This window comes from Diplotaxodon limnothrissa, linkage group LG20 (assembly GCF_057381915.1).
Source record: "Diplotaxodon limnothrissa isolate DT_005_m linkage group LG20, D_limnothrissa_male_GT1.1, whole genome shotgun sequence".
Taxonomy (NCBI): domain Eukaryota; kingdom Metazoa; phylum Chordata; class Actinopteri; order Cichliformes; family Cichlidae; genus Diplotaxodon; species Diplotaxodon limnothrissa.
Genome location: NC_140615.1, coordinates 27,420,623 through 27,434,653, shown reverse-complemented (window position 1 = coordinate 27,434,653; position 14,031 = coordinate 27,420,623). Strand labels below are relative to the sequence as shown.

The following is a 14,031-nucleotide window of genomic DNA, read 5'->3' as shown; positions in this document are numbered from 1 at the left end:
ATCGCTGTCATCTATCAGCTCAGATTTGTCATAAGCTGAATGGAAGGGCTTCAGAAGTAAAGCTTTGGGTTAGGGGGAGTCTGCCTTGTTTTGTTGCTTACTGCTGCTGCAGGCAACATTCAGCCAAAAAAGGAACTTCAAGATTTGAAGGATGAGCTTGAAGTGGAGGCAACCTTTTCGAACTGGGTTAATGTATTATTCATTTATCACTGCGAGGGATATTTTCCTTCATCTCTGTCCTTCTATTCTTTGTTGCCTTCACTAAATCGATATTATAGTACACATCGCTGTTTACTGGGTTTGGTTATCATAGTACCGTTATAAGAATGAGTCATTAAAAGATCAATGCAGTCAGCAGAAAACCCACAGTTGTTTTTGTCGTCTCTCTGTATCGTCCCGTCTTCCGTCTTTCTTCTTTCACTCCTGTGAACTTGCTTTACTGGTAAATAAAACAGTTGTGTCTGAGAAAACATTTCCAGTGTGGTAGGTAGAGTGTGGGTAGGAAGACGGCCAAAAAAGGAAAAGAAAAATGGTGCAGGATGTGAAATTTAGTTTACATCTGTAGACATAACTCTTACGAGCTTAAAGGGAACAGTGAAAGCTGTCTGAGATGCTGTGCTACTCATAAAACAGCCGGAGAAAGTGCTTTCGTGTACACACATACACACGCAGATATCATATCATTTAGCGTAGGTTATTGCTGCCACAGGCAATGCTTTCTTCTGTTGCATCTCTATTCCCTAGAAACCCGCAATGGGTGGAAGATGATAACGGGAGAATCGGCAGTGTGCGTCATTCTCTCGTTCCATTGCTCATTTCCTCTGTTTTCATGTTTTTCCCACATCACATTCTCACAGCTCAGCCCGTCTTCCTGTCTTTTTCCTGAACAGATCTCGCACTGTTTGACCTTCACGTCATTCAAATTCACAAGAACCTAAACAACAAACGATGACAATGCATTTCTTGCTCACTCAGTGTCACTTGTGCTCCTTTTTCTCTTGCGCTTTGACAGCTCTGTGATGTCGGTCTACTCTCTGTTTTAAAGGCGCAGTTTGCTTTAGCACCAGGGGGCAGGGTAATATGGTGGATGAAGCAGCCGCAGTTGATTAGATGGGTATTTTCAGCAGGGTTGGCATGAGTAGACCGCTGTGATCACTACTCTGGGGTCTGTTTGTCTACAGGGTCTGTGTGTGTTCTTTGGCTGTTGAGAATCTCTCAGCTCACCAGCGTTAAAACATCACGGGCACCCAGGCTGCCCCCTGATACATCGGAGAGGTCAGAGTGCTCTCTCTGGCAAGTCCTTTAGTCCATGCTCTTTATTCCAGCTCTCGTGCTGAGCAGCACTACTGGGAATGCATTTTTTTTTCTGTTTTTGTGTAAGATGCACTGGGAGCCATGTGGAGGATTTCTCCAAAAACATTAAATAGCTGTGCATCGTCCAGTATAACAATGGCACAAAGCACCTCTCTGATATGTCAGCATTGACACTGCGTTTTAGCTGCACTGTAAGTTTTACAGCTTCTGCCTCAAAGGATTATAAAGATTCTGGGATTAAAAGATTTATAATGCAGTAGTGAGCAGTTATTAGGGCTGTTGGTTGCAGCCAAAAGCGAAGAGGAGAAGAGAACGACCTCAAGACCAGAGGAGAAGAAGGGGAGAAAAAAAAAAGCAACTGGTCGCTGTTATACTTCAAAGGCTGTCTCGGCCAAGAGCTTTAATTGTTAATCTGGTTTGCAGGGTGAAGGATAAAGATTATCTTATTATAGTATTTGGTCTTTTTAAACTTAATAGAGAGCGCAAAAAGAAGAGTCAACAGAGGAGAACGTGGAAGTGAAACACAAGCAAGTTTAAATGAGTTAACTTCATCTCCAGTGCGATGCTCGCTTACCTGTTTGCTCATTGAGCGCCTACTTGTTTTGTTATTTACCTTCTTGTTTCGGCTTCAGTCCATTCGTTTCTTATCCCACAGAGCCCCATTTTTCCTTCCTTCACTCAGACTTCATCTAAAATCTATTGTGTGGGGCAGCGTGTGAAGAACAGCCTGTGTTTGCTTTCTTTATGCAGCTTTTATTTCTGCTTGGGTAAGCCTGTTGTGTTTGTGTGACATTAGCACGCTGTTAAGTGCAGTTACTTGATGTGGAAGATGCAAATAAGCACCGCAGACACTTCCCAATGCCTTGTGGTTGTATGTCAGCTGTACAGACCCGTGTTCTTGCGTATGTGGGAGAAAACATTGATAAATGTGGACTGTGCACTCCCTTATAATGGTTTGTCATTAAACATGCAGCTGTCTACACACGAACACACACATCTAATTTTCTGCAGATGAGTTGGCACCTTATTGTCAGGCAGAGTCCTGTGCAATTAACCTACAGGACATCTGTACCACCTCTCTATCTGTTTTGCGCCTCTCTGCATCCCCTCCCCCTTTCTCCCATGTGGTATGTTTTACCTGCAAATTCCTTTAATTGTAGTGCACTCAGTGAGTTTTCTCCTGACACTGAGCCACAGTCAATACTGTGTTAATTAGCTGTCAGATCGACCCAGATATCCGTCGTTACGAGCACATGCATTAACCAGGCAGCAAAGAACTGACGACGTCTTGAGATAAACTGAATTTAAGTGTGGCATGGTGGAAAGAGCAGTATATGGGGCTAAAACTGTTAACTAAGGCTGAAGTTGTGCAAGGCAAAACAGTGGCTGGAGACAACTTGAGATCTTGTTGCCTTTGAAATGGTTGCTTTGAAGGGGAGGGGGTCAGGCCTGTGACCATTTGCAGTCAGTTGCTGTCTTCAAAGTGATGGATGGTGATAAAACAGCAATAAGACAGTCAGTCTTCTATCAGTTTGTGGCTGAATGGGAACAAGTTGGCAATTAAATGCAATCTGTTTGTGATAATATGGTGATTAACTTTGATAAATCTGGAAAAATTACGACTCGTTTGTAGTCTATGTTCATCGGAAATGCAGAGTCCAGCCAGAGCCTCAGATTTGAAACTGAAATTCCTCCACAAAAAGTGATGCAATTGCTGCAAAACAGCTATTTAACAGCAAAATACCAGGCAACCCTCGAATATGACCTGCTGGCAACTAATTGAGTTGGAAAAATGAATTGCAGGGCTGATGTCCTCAGCACAGATTGACTCCAGTTGCTTGCAACATGCTGGCAGCACGTCTACATACATAGTTTTGACAAACTGCACTGTGTCAGGCAGTGACTGCAGTCACTCCAAGGCAGACTGCAATTGTTTGGTGACAAGTTGCTTCCCAACAACCACAACTTTTTTTTTTTTTTTTTTTTTGTAGTATCGCAATAGTGCAAATTTGCGTATGTATTTTGCGATGGACGTTATACAGAGAGGTTTTGAAACATTATAAGTGTGCTTCCATAAAGTCCTTCAAAATCCCAATTGCACGTTGCTGGACACAGATGATGCTGTATATGCTGTGGATGCTGATTGGTTGACAAATGAACCAGAGCAGGGAAGAAACCAACAGCAGAAATCACCAGGAAAGGAAGAAGTTTAAAAAGAATCAAAGACTAAAAAGGTATCAACAGGGGCTGCTGTGGACACTTTGCATTGTTTTTAACACTCGGTTTCACTTTAGTTCTTTGTGTGTTATAACTTTACTCTCTACCCAGCCGCCTGGAAAAAGCAACAACGAGATGAGTAGTAGCACACAGACCAGTTTTACCACATATTTTATGCACTCTATCCATCCACAGATGTTTTCTCCTCTCATATCCATGGACTCCCAACATGCTACCACTAGTGAACCACAATTTCAGCATTAGTTGCAAAGAGGCTACCTTTTACCTACTCTAATGTGACCGAAAAAAGCTAATGATCAGTATTTTCATAAACTGTCAAATATTTTTTTTGTGGAGTCTTAATTATCTTTCACAAAATCCTTTGTTGATATTTGTCATTTATATGAATATCAAATTACTTATTTGAAATAGTAAAGCAGCATTTCTTCCAGTTAGAAAAGCTGTAACTAACGAATGCCTTCCTAAGTCATTATCACACATGAACTGCAGCCTTTAACTTTACCTGGCTGAGCTGCATGCGAGAGCACAACTGTCTGACTCAGATTAGACATGAAGTGGTTTTTATCCTACCAGCTCCAATCAGGCATGACTAAAATATCTCAACGACAAATGTACTTTTTTTTTACTGGAAAACCACAGGCAGGTCCGATTTTATAGTTAACATCCACATTCATAATCTCCAAGTGATGAACTCGATGTTTTATGATTTCGATCAAAATTAAATAACATTAGTGATTTCCTGACATTCGTTTCCTGAAAAACTGACACCAGAGCATCGTGAGCTGCACTTTGCATTCATTTTACAGCGGTTGACCAAAGTAGCTGCATGCCCAGTGGATTTATGTTTATGAGTGAAAGTCTATTTTCAAAGGTGGCTTTGTGTCTTTCTGGACAGACACATTCATTGTAAACTTGACCTTCATTAGCCTATGCAAATAAAAGTAACCTTTCTCTAGCTCTGTGCCTGATCTTCTCACTCACACACACATTAATGTCAGAGCCTTTAACTTCTCTTCGGCCTCATTATCTGAGAGAAGAAATGCAAATGGCACTGAAATACTATTAATACCTGCTTAGTTCACTCGGCAGCATGAAGACCCACTGGAGGACATCTTTACTTGTTTTCCTGAACTGAAGTTATAGTATCCAATTGTCCGCCTGCTTGCTTCTTTCTCTGTGTTATTAATTCTGGAGATCACTGTTCACTGCTCAGCAGCCCCGGAGACAAAGGAGAGAAAACAAAGAAGAGAGTGGTATTTAGTGTTAGAAGAGCCGAAAATCGGGAATCACCGAGGGCTGGAGAGAAAGAGAGTAGAGGAGGTTTGCAGATCGCAGAGTGACAGGAACATATAGACCTGTGTTTAGAAAAGTGACTACTAGAAAGACACATAAAGTGCACAGCGCAAAGGAGAAGGAAAAATGATTGGCAGCCAAATTAGTTGGCTTTAGTGTGGCACGTCTTCACAGAAAGACTGAGGTCAAGTCACCGAGGACATGCGGGGGCTTTATGTGCTTAATTAATATGACATTCATTTCTACACATAGGTGCCGAAAACTGAGTGTGTTGGTGTGTGTGTGTAAGTTTGAGTGTGAGACACAGAGAGACAGGCATTTTATTAGCTTCATTTAAGGACGCTTAATATGCAATGATACATAAGTGGAGCTCTGTCACTTGTTATTGAGGACACCGACCTATATTGGCTGCTGCCTCCAGCAAAAAGCCGCCCAGCGTTCGCGTCTCTGATTTTTTTTAAATCGCATTTCCTGCATGGAAGCAATATAAAAAAGGACTTGAAGACAGATCGGTTTAAGATTAGCTCTAACATGCAGTGTCCGACTTTCCTGCAGCCAGTTGTTATGAGCGAATGAGTAAGAGAGATGTAATTTGTTAGCTGTTAATTGTTAACAGGAGAACTGCTGGAATTTTTTGGCCTCTTGACACATGAAGTTTTCCCATTTGTGAGCTACGCGTCAGTACTTGCAAACTGCTTTTGTGAAAATGGTCTGCTGTCAGTGGGAGTTTCAGAGCTCTATCAGACACCAAAATTCGGCTTTTTACACATAAAATCAAAGCTGCAGTCCTGACTTTTCTAGACATCACCTGACAGAGTTGGTTCAGGCTTATGACATTAAGTCTTCTACCTGCCAGCTCCTTTGTGCAAAGTCTGTGTGGTGTTGGGATTGAACCAGTGCATGAATAGCGCAGCTAATAAAACTGTGCATTTACTGTTTGTGAATTGGAATCATGTGTGTTCCCGCCTGCAGGCAGCAGTCTCGCTTTAACCGCACCGAGTAGTTGAAGAAGCGCAAACGCATCTGAAGCAGACTATTTCCTGCTGTGTGCCAAATCTGAGAAAGCACAACAGGGAAAAATATCCTGACCTGATTCTTCCTAAATTGTCCAAATTTAGTGGAAACCATATAAAAGAGGAATGGAAGATAAAAATCAGCTGTAACATGCAGTGTTTGATCTGTCTTGCTGTCAGCATTTATTTCCCATGCCTGACCGTTCGATGGGCACACTTTGAGTGTTTGGCTTCGGTTGATAGTCAGTAAAATTGTTATATCAGACACCAAAACATCTCAGCATTTTATGATACTATGAATCACAATTTTGCATCTCTCGATTGTTAAGAGACAGGAAATATTTTTCATCTGTCAAAAGGTACACACTAGAATTACCCTGTTCACATTACAGTGTAATCTGCCAGACATCTGTACCACCAGCAACCTGCTTCTACATGTATTAGGCAAAAGCAGTGTTGGGTAATTGCACTGCAGTGCACATAGCTTTGCTTTAAAATTACTGCCCATATTTTCTTTGCTATCGCTGAATTGACCATGAACTATTACATTGTTCTTCACTGCCATAATCATAACAGCAAAGGTATTCAATCAAAATGGCAAAATATTTATTCGTGAAAGAATGTCCAGACACCGACAAAATCAATGAAGCAGCACATGAAAGCTTTTCTGGCAGCTCAGTTATCCAACAAACCTTACGTAGACAGTTTATGTCGACGCGCACTTTAATTCGACTCACTTGTGTATGCTACACAGGCATCTGCTTCCTGCTCTGGCCTTCTACGCTGATGCTTTGCCTATCCTGTGTTTGGGTCAACCCCAGACTGGAGAAATCAGGGCCCTTTTTATGAAGTTTAAATCAACATGCACTCATGCATATATTAACTCATAAGAGCACACACTTTTACAGGCAAAACACACATGGGCACACACACCGAGACACAATAAAATTGAAAAACGGGGTGTGCCCCCTGCTGTTAACACCATCTTGTGTTTGACACTGGCTTTATACATATGCTAATTCACCTCCATTTCACTGCCAGTGTAATGGATGGGGTGAGACCAGCAATTAGATATTAGAAAGAAAAAATATAGTGACAGCGAAGCAGAAAGAAGAGTATCTTATCTAGCCCACACAGAGACAGAGACCTTCCCTTTTATACTAAATGTGACACCTGCTTTTCACTCATAAATAAAACATTTAATCTACATCTGGAACTTCAGTGAAGGTTGTTACGTTTCGGTGTTGTCGGTGTGTTGCTTTTGGCGTGACTGTTATGTGTTTCCTGTTTTACTTTGAAAGTCTGTGTTATCTTAGTGTTTTTAGTTTACGTTTTGCCCTGTCTCGTCAGTTCTAATTTGCCCCAGCTGTGTTTCCCTCCTGTGGTCCATTCCCTAATTGCTCCTTCTATGTATTTAAGCCTTGTGTTTCAGTATGTCATGGTCGCGATCTCCCCCCGTTGTAAATAGTTTGACGTCTTGTGTTTGGTGTTTTGTTATAAATAAATAGTCTGTTGTAAATACTTTCGTCATGGGATATTTTCGTTTTGGGATTTTGGTGGAGGGCCTTCGTGGTTTATTTTTCCTTATCTTTGTTTTTCTGCGTTGCACCCCGGTTGCCTAGGCCGGGGTGTAACATATGGGGGCTCGTCCGGGATCGCTGGAGGGTCCGAAGGAGGGACAGCTTCGGCCTTCTGTCTTCGCTGGAGGGTCCGAGGACCGCTTCAGCCTTCGTCTGCCTTCATCCGCCTTCGCCGGGGGGGAGGGTCCGTGGGACCGCCCCAGCCTTTGTCGTCGCTGGAGGGTCCGTGGGACCGCTCCAGCCTTCATCCGCCTTCGCTGGAGGGTCCGAGGGACCGCTCCAGCCTTCGTCGTTTGCTGGAGGGTCAGTGGGACCGCTCCAGCCTCCATCAGTTTCATCTGCCTCCGCTGGAGGGTCCGAGGGACCGCCTCAGCCTTCGTCGTCTGCTGGAGGGTCCGAGGGACCGCCTCAGCCTTCGTCGTCTGCTTGAGGGTCCGTGGGACCGCTCCAGCCTTCATCCGCCTTCGCTGGAGGATCCGAGGGACCGCTCCAGCCTTCTGCAGCTGGTGGGCTGCGTGTCCGTGTGTGCAGCTGGTGGGCTGCGTGTCCGTGTGTGCAGCTGGTGGGCTGCGTGTCCGTGTGTGCAGCTGGTGGGCTGCGTGTCCGTGTGTGCAGCTAGTGAGCTGCTCGTCTGCCTTCGCTGGAGGGTCCGTGGGACCGCTCCAGCCTTCATCCGCCTTCGCTGGAGGGTCCGTGGGACCGCCCCAGCCTTCGTCGTCTGCTGGAGGGTCCGTGGGACCGCTCCAGCCTCCATCAGCTTCGTCTGCCTTCACTTCAGCCTTCGTTTGTTTGATCAAACATTTCACTTGGGGTTACATGTTTGATTTTTGGGTGGGGGGAAATGTTACGTTTCGGTGTTGTCGGTGTGTTGCTTTTGGCGTGACTGTTATGTGTTTCCTGTTTTACTTTGAAAGTCTGTGTTATCTTAGTGTTTTTAGTTTACGTTTTGCCCTGTCTCGTCAGTTCTAATTTGCCCCAGCTGTGTTTCCCTCCTGTGGTCCATTCCCTAATTGCTCCTTCTATGTATTTAAGCCTTGTGTTTCAGTATGTCATGGTCGCGATCTCCCCCCGTTGTAAATAGTTTGACGTCTTGTGTTTGGTGTTTTGTTATAAATAAATAGTCTGTTGTAAATACTTTCGTCATGGGATATTTTCGTTTTGGGATTTTGGTGGAGGGCCTTCGTGGTTTATTTTTCCTTATCTTTGTTTTTCTGCGTTGCACCCCGGTTGCCTAGGCCGGGGTGTAACATATGGGGGCTCGTCCGGGATCGCTGGAGGGTCCGAAGGAGGGACAGCTTCGGCCTTCTGTCTTCGCTGGAGGGTCCGAGGACCGCTTCAGCCTTCGTCTGCCTTCATCCGCCTTCGCCGGGGGGGAGGGTCCGTGGGACCGCCCCAGCCTTTGTCGTCGCTGGAGGGTCCGTGGGACCGCTCCAGCCTTCATCCGCCTTCGCTGGAGGGTCCGAGGGACCGCTCCAGCCTTCGTCGTTTGCTGGAGGGTCAGTGGGACCGCTCCAGCCTCCATCAGTTTCATCTGCCTCCGCTGGAGGGTCCGAGGGACCGCCTCAGCCTTCGTCGTCTGCTGGAGGGTCCGAGGGACCGCCTCAGCCTTCGTCGTCTGCTTGAGGGTCCGTGGGACCGCTCCAGCCTTCATCCGCCTTCGCTGGAGGATCCGAGGGACCGCTCCAGCCTTCTGCAGCTGGTGGGCTGCGTGTCCGTGTGTGCAGCTGGTGGGCTGCGTGTCCGTGTGTGCAGCTAGTGAGCTGCTCGTCTGCCTTCGCTGGAGGGTCCGTGGGACCGCTCCAGCCTTCATCCGCCTTCGCTGGAGGGTCCGTGGGACCGCTCCAGCCTTCATCCGCCTTCGCTGGAGGGTCCGTGGGACCGCCCCAGCCTTCGTCGTCTGCTGGAGGGTCCGTGGGACCGCTCCAGCCTCCATCAGCTTCGTCTGCCTTCACTTCAGCCTTCGTTTGTTTGATCAAACATTTCACTTGGGGTTACATGTTTGATTTTTGGGTGGGGGGAAATGTTACGTTTCGGTGTTGTCGGTGTGTTGCTTTTGGCGTGACTGTTATGTGTTTCCTGTTTTACTTTGAAAGTCTGTGTTATCTTAGTGTTTTTAGTTTACGTTTTGCCCTGTCTCGTCAGTTCTAATTTGCCCCAGCTGTGTTTCCCTCCTGTGGTCCATTCCCTAATTGCTCCTTCTATGTATTTAAGCCTTGTGTTTCAGTATGTCATGGTCGCGATCTCCCCCCGTTGTAAATAGTTTGACGTCTTGTGTTTGGTGTTTTGTTATAAATAAATAGTCTGTTGTAAATACTTTCGTCATGGGATATTTTCGTTTTGGGATTTTGGTGGAGGGCCTTCGTGGTTTATTTTTCCTTATCTTTGTTTTTCTGCGTTGCACCCCGGTTGCCTAGGCCGGGGTGTAACAAGGTCCAACAGATTTTGTGCGACAGAGACGAACAGCACATTATCTTTGTTTCATCTATAATTACATCAGCCAAGCTGAGTTATATGTTGAATGAATCTTACATAAATAGATATCATCGCGCACAGTCATTGCCCCCTCGGGTTTTGTGTTTGTGAACCCAGTGTGCGAGCAGGGCAGCGTGCCCGACGCTGTTTTAATTGGCATGGCAGAGTGCCAAGTGATGGATGGGTGGCTGGGTGCAGAGACTCGCTGTGTATATTTCTGAGTTGATGACAGCCATCTGCCAGTGCCACGGGCCATTCCCAGTGCTGTGTTTCCCCACATGTGTGTTCCTCCTATAGTCAGCTGTGTGCTGGCTCTGCTGCTTTCTGCTGTGTTTGTGGACACGGGCAACCACTCTATGCACACTCCATAACCTACGGCCAAAGTAAAGCAAATTACAGTTAGAGCGAACACACACACACTTATTCATATACAGCCAGTATAGAGAAATGCTATCATAATAATGGCTTTGTATTTTTATTTTCTGGGAGGGAACTTTTCTTTCTATCAGCCAAGGTTGAATCCTGGACAGGGTTGAGCATAGGGACATTTTTCTGGTGACAAAAGTTGCAGCTGTTGGGTTATTTAATGTATTTTATAAGTGTCTAAAAGCTCAAAGAGTTGCAGTGTTAGTAGAAATAAAATGGAAAACAAAGAAATGGGGAAGTGTTATGACTAAACACACTTTTTCCTTCAGTTATTGTTTAATGTGTACTCAGGGAAACCGTGACTTGGTGTTTTTCTCCTGCTGTATCCTACGTTTCTTGGTAGAAAGGGGAAATAAACTCCCCTGTGTTTGACTCTTTCTCTTCACCAGAAGCAGCTGGTGAATAGAACTGTGCTAATAGAGTGCAACATTAAATCTCCCACTGTGGGGCCAAATCCAGCCACTGGGCTTAACAACGTTTCTGGCAGAAACCCTCGACTGCAGTATCTTTTACTGACTAAATGTTCCTTTGTGTATTCCAGCCAGACACTAACTTTGCCTTTCTATGCCGGGCAGGTATTGTGGCAAAGAGGTTTTAGAGGTTATTGTTGCTGCCTGGTTCCCAAGAAAAACATTTAGTATCAGCAGTAAGAATGGTCCAAAACAGTAAAGCTCCAGCCACACTGCTGAGAGGCGCTATGAAGCTCTGTAGAGCAGAGGGAAACTGTAGAGTCAGATGGCAGTTCTCTGAGGATTCCTCACCACAGGGATATCACATTATCAAAAGAGAATTTCTAAGTGCTTTGGCAGGTATTTACAGTGCTTAAGACACCTCTCATGTCTTTATACTTTACTTCCAAGGAGCAGGACTTGTTTGTCTTTATTAAAGTGCTCTTGAGGAATAGTTATATAAAGCAAGACGCTTTATGGAGGTCTTCCAAAGTTTTTCTTTGGACACTGGCTGCTTATTTAGTCATTTTCAGTCTAGGCGTTGTACCTGATCATTTTCCGAGGAATGTTGTTTTTGGGGTTTTTTGTTAAGCCACTTAATACTGACCTGTGAATCATTCAAGCATTTAAAAAAAGGGATCTAACTCAAGTTATGAATCAGTGTTGTGTCTGCACATAAACAGACAGCTTAGCAAAGAACCAGTTTTAGGCACTTTGTTACAAGCAGTCTGTTGCAAAAACACATCATTTGATCTAATTTCTTTAGTTGAACCTACAATTAAACTAATGATGGCACAAATTGCCAGGCATAAAAGATTATTTTGCAAATATTTGTGATTCCCTTAGAGCTGTTACCATAAAACCTTTTCATATCTCGGCATTACGTGCAATGTGTCACGGTTTGGGGCTACAGTTATCTCAATTATGAACTCAGAAAAGTTCTTTCAGATTTTGAGCCACACTGGAACGCCATCTGGAAAGGGTCTGATTGGCAAGGGCTTCATTTTTCAGCACGCCATACTGGCACTGCAGTAGAGCCATACGTGGATACACAATGGAACACTATCAGAGTGCAGACCTCAACATTATTAAAGCAGTGTGGGATCATCTTGACAAATGAACGAGAGTTCAGGCTGTGTAGAAGAAGAAAGGTGTTCATACCAAATATTTACTTCCAAGCTCATTAGAATTGTACAAAATTGCAAAAAGAAGAAGAAGTAAAGCACAAATTTGTAAGGTGTCTTTTTAAAATGTTTTTGCTCAATAAATGTCTTTAATGATTACTCGATATTCTTGTTCACAGAAAGATTTAATTAATGAACAAGTTATTCTGGCTTTGACCCTGCTCTTTGAGCAGTGTTGCATCACCAGTTACTTAAGGATGCGGAGAACAAACCCATTTTCCTCCTTTATTGTCTCTTTGTCTATCGAGGAAAGCACTCAGCAGCTTAACTTCAGCCTTGCAGGTCTGTGGTGTCTAACCTCCTATGTTTGCTTGTGTGTTCGCAGCTCCTTGGCTTCGTGTACGCCTGCTATGTTGTCAGCGCTATCACTGAGGAGGAGGACAGCTGTGAGTGACTTAACACACACACAAACACACATACACACACTCATTCTTGCAAAGGAGCCTCACAACAATGAGTGAATCACACCCAGAGCCACTCGCACAAGGGAGACGAAAACGCCTGAGTTGAGGGGAATAAAGCTGCATCTTTCTTCTCCCTCTTTTCCTGTCCCACCCTATACCTCTCCTATCTGTACCTCCTTCCTCCCCCACACCAGCTGGGCCCTCTTGTTTTTCTTTCCCTCCAGAACCAAAGGAGCCCTGTGTTACTCTCCACACCTCCTTCAGCCCATTCTTTCCTCTCCTTTCGCTTTCACGTGTACGCTGGGCGCCTTGTCTCTCGCAGCCTGTCATCCTTGCTGTTGTTGGAAACCTGTTATTTCCCTCCTTTAATGTACTGTGGCCTTTTGTTTTCTCACTTTCTTCTTTCTGTGTGCCCCACGTTTTAACACTCCAGCCGTCTCATACCTGGTAGAGGTGAGATGGGGCTCTTGTTAACAAACACAAACCTTCTGCCCCCCCCCCCCCCCCCCCCCCAGGCCTGTTTCTTTTGGAGCAACTGAAACCTCTAGATTTCTTCTCTGAAGCGGCTCCTCGCAATGTGCTATCTCAGGGCTCTTTTTCTTCTGGTGTATGCTGATCTGTGTTAGTTCCTTAAGTTAAAGTTAGTTGAGGGTGAGAGGCTCATTCTTTTCCTGTCAAGCATAAACAAGCACAGAGCTGGTGAAGAGTGTGGGAAAAGACAGCAGGGAACCATGAAATAAATAAGAGAAGATGGGGGGGAAGCAGAGACGGACACTTTTGACAGCAGCTGCTGTGACCTCATAGGCAGCAGGTCGGAGGTCCTGCAAGAGGTTAGCCAATCACAGGCCAGGAAAAATTTGATCTAAGGGTCAATGGTAGTCATAAATTTCTGATTTGTTCTGCAGTAGCTCTCATAGCTACACAAGCCTGTCCACAAGCTTGAGAATCTGTCCTCACAAATATATCATTTAGTAGTTAAATGGACCACTGGCATAGTTATGTACACGATTTTTAGAATACTAATTTCTAGAGCCTGGCTGTGTTCGTGTCTCTTTTGTTGCTTTTAATGTGATTTGAAAACAGAGTAATGAACAAAACACTACATGCACTAATTGAATTAAAACTGCAGGCTCTTGTAATTTGGTGGAATTGAGATGTGGTGTGTGTATGTATATGTGTGTGTGTGTATGTGTGTGTGTGTGCGTGTGTGTCTGCATGTGTGTATGTCTGCATGTGTGTGTGTGTGTGTGTGTGTGTGTGTGTGTGTGTGTGTGTGTTCCTACACACCAGTGTTACAAAGGTCTAAGCAGTTCTTAGGTGGTCACATACCAAAGGCTGTGAGGGGTTTGCATCACCACATCTTAGCTCTAGCTGGTACAACTTAATCAGCAGTCAACCATAAGTACTGCTTTGAAGGCAAAACCAGTTCTATCAAGTAGGGCTTTAAAAAAAAAAAAAGTAGGGTTTTTTCCCTCAGCAACTCCTTCTTTTTTGAATTCTGTTCATTCCCAGTGAGAACATCCATTAAAACTGAAGTGGATAGTTATCCTCTCTCAAAAATAAGAGATAAAAAAAACCCAAACGAACAGCGAAAGGATGGCAAAAGAAAAAAGCTTGGGGTGAAAAAAGATTGTGGTGTGATTTTTATTGGTTTTAAT

The 14,031-nt window shown here is 44.5% G+C and overlaps 1 protein-coding gene across 1 annotated transcript in view; it reads left to right on the top strand.

The window, feature by feature from the left end:
• The window catches only part of nkain4 (sodium/potassium transporting ATPase interacting 4), a 52,501-nt gene that overhangs the window by 29,490 nt on the left and 8,980 nt on the right, over positions 1 to 14,031 (top strand). Inside the window, exon 5 of the mRNA XM_085344393.1 lies at positions 12,295 to 12,355. Within this exon, the coding sequence (XP_085200519.1) occupies positions 12,295 to 12,355 (61 nt within the window). The remainder of the gene's footprint in view (positions 1 to 12,294; positions 12,356 to 14,031) is intronic.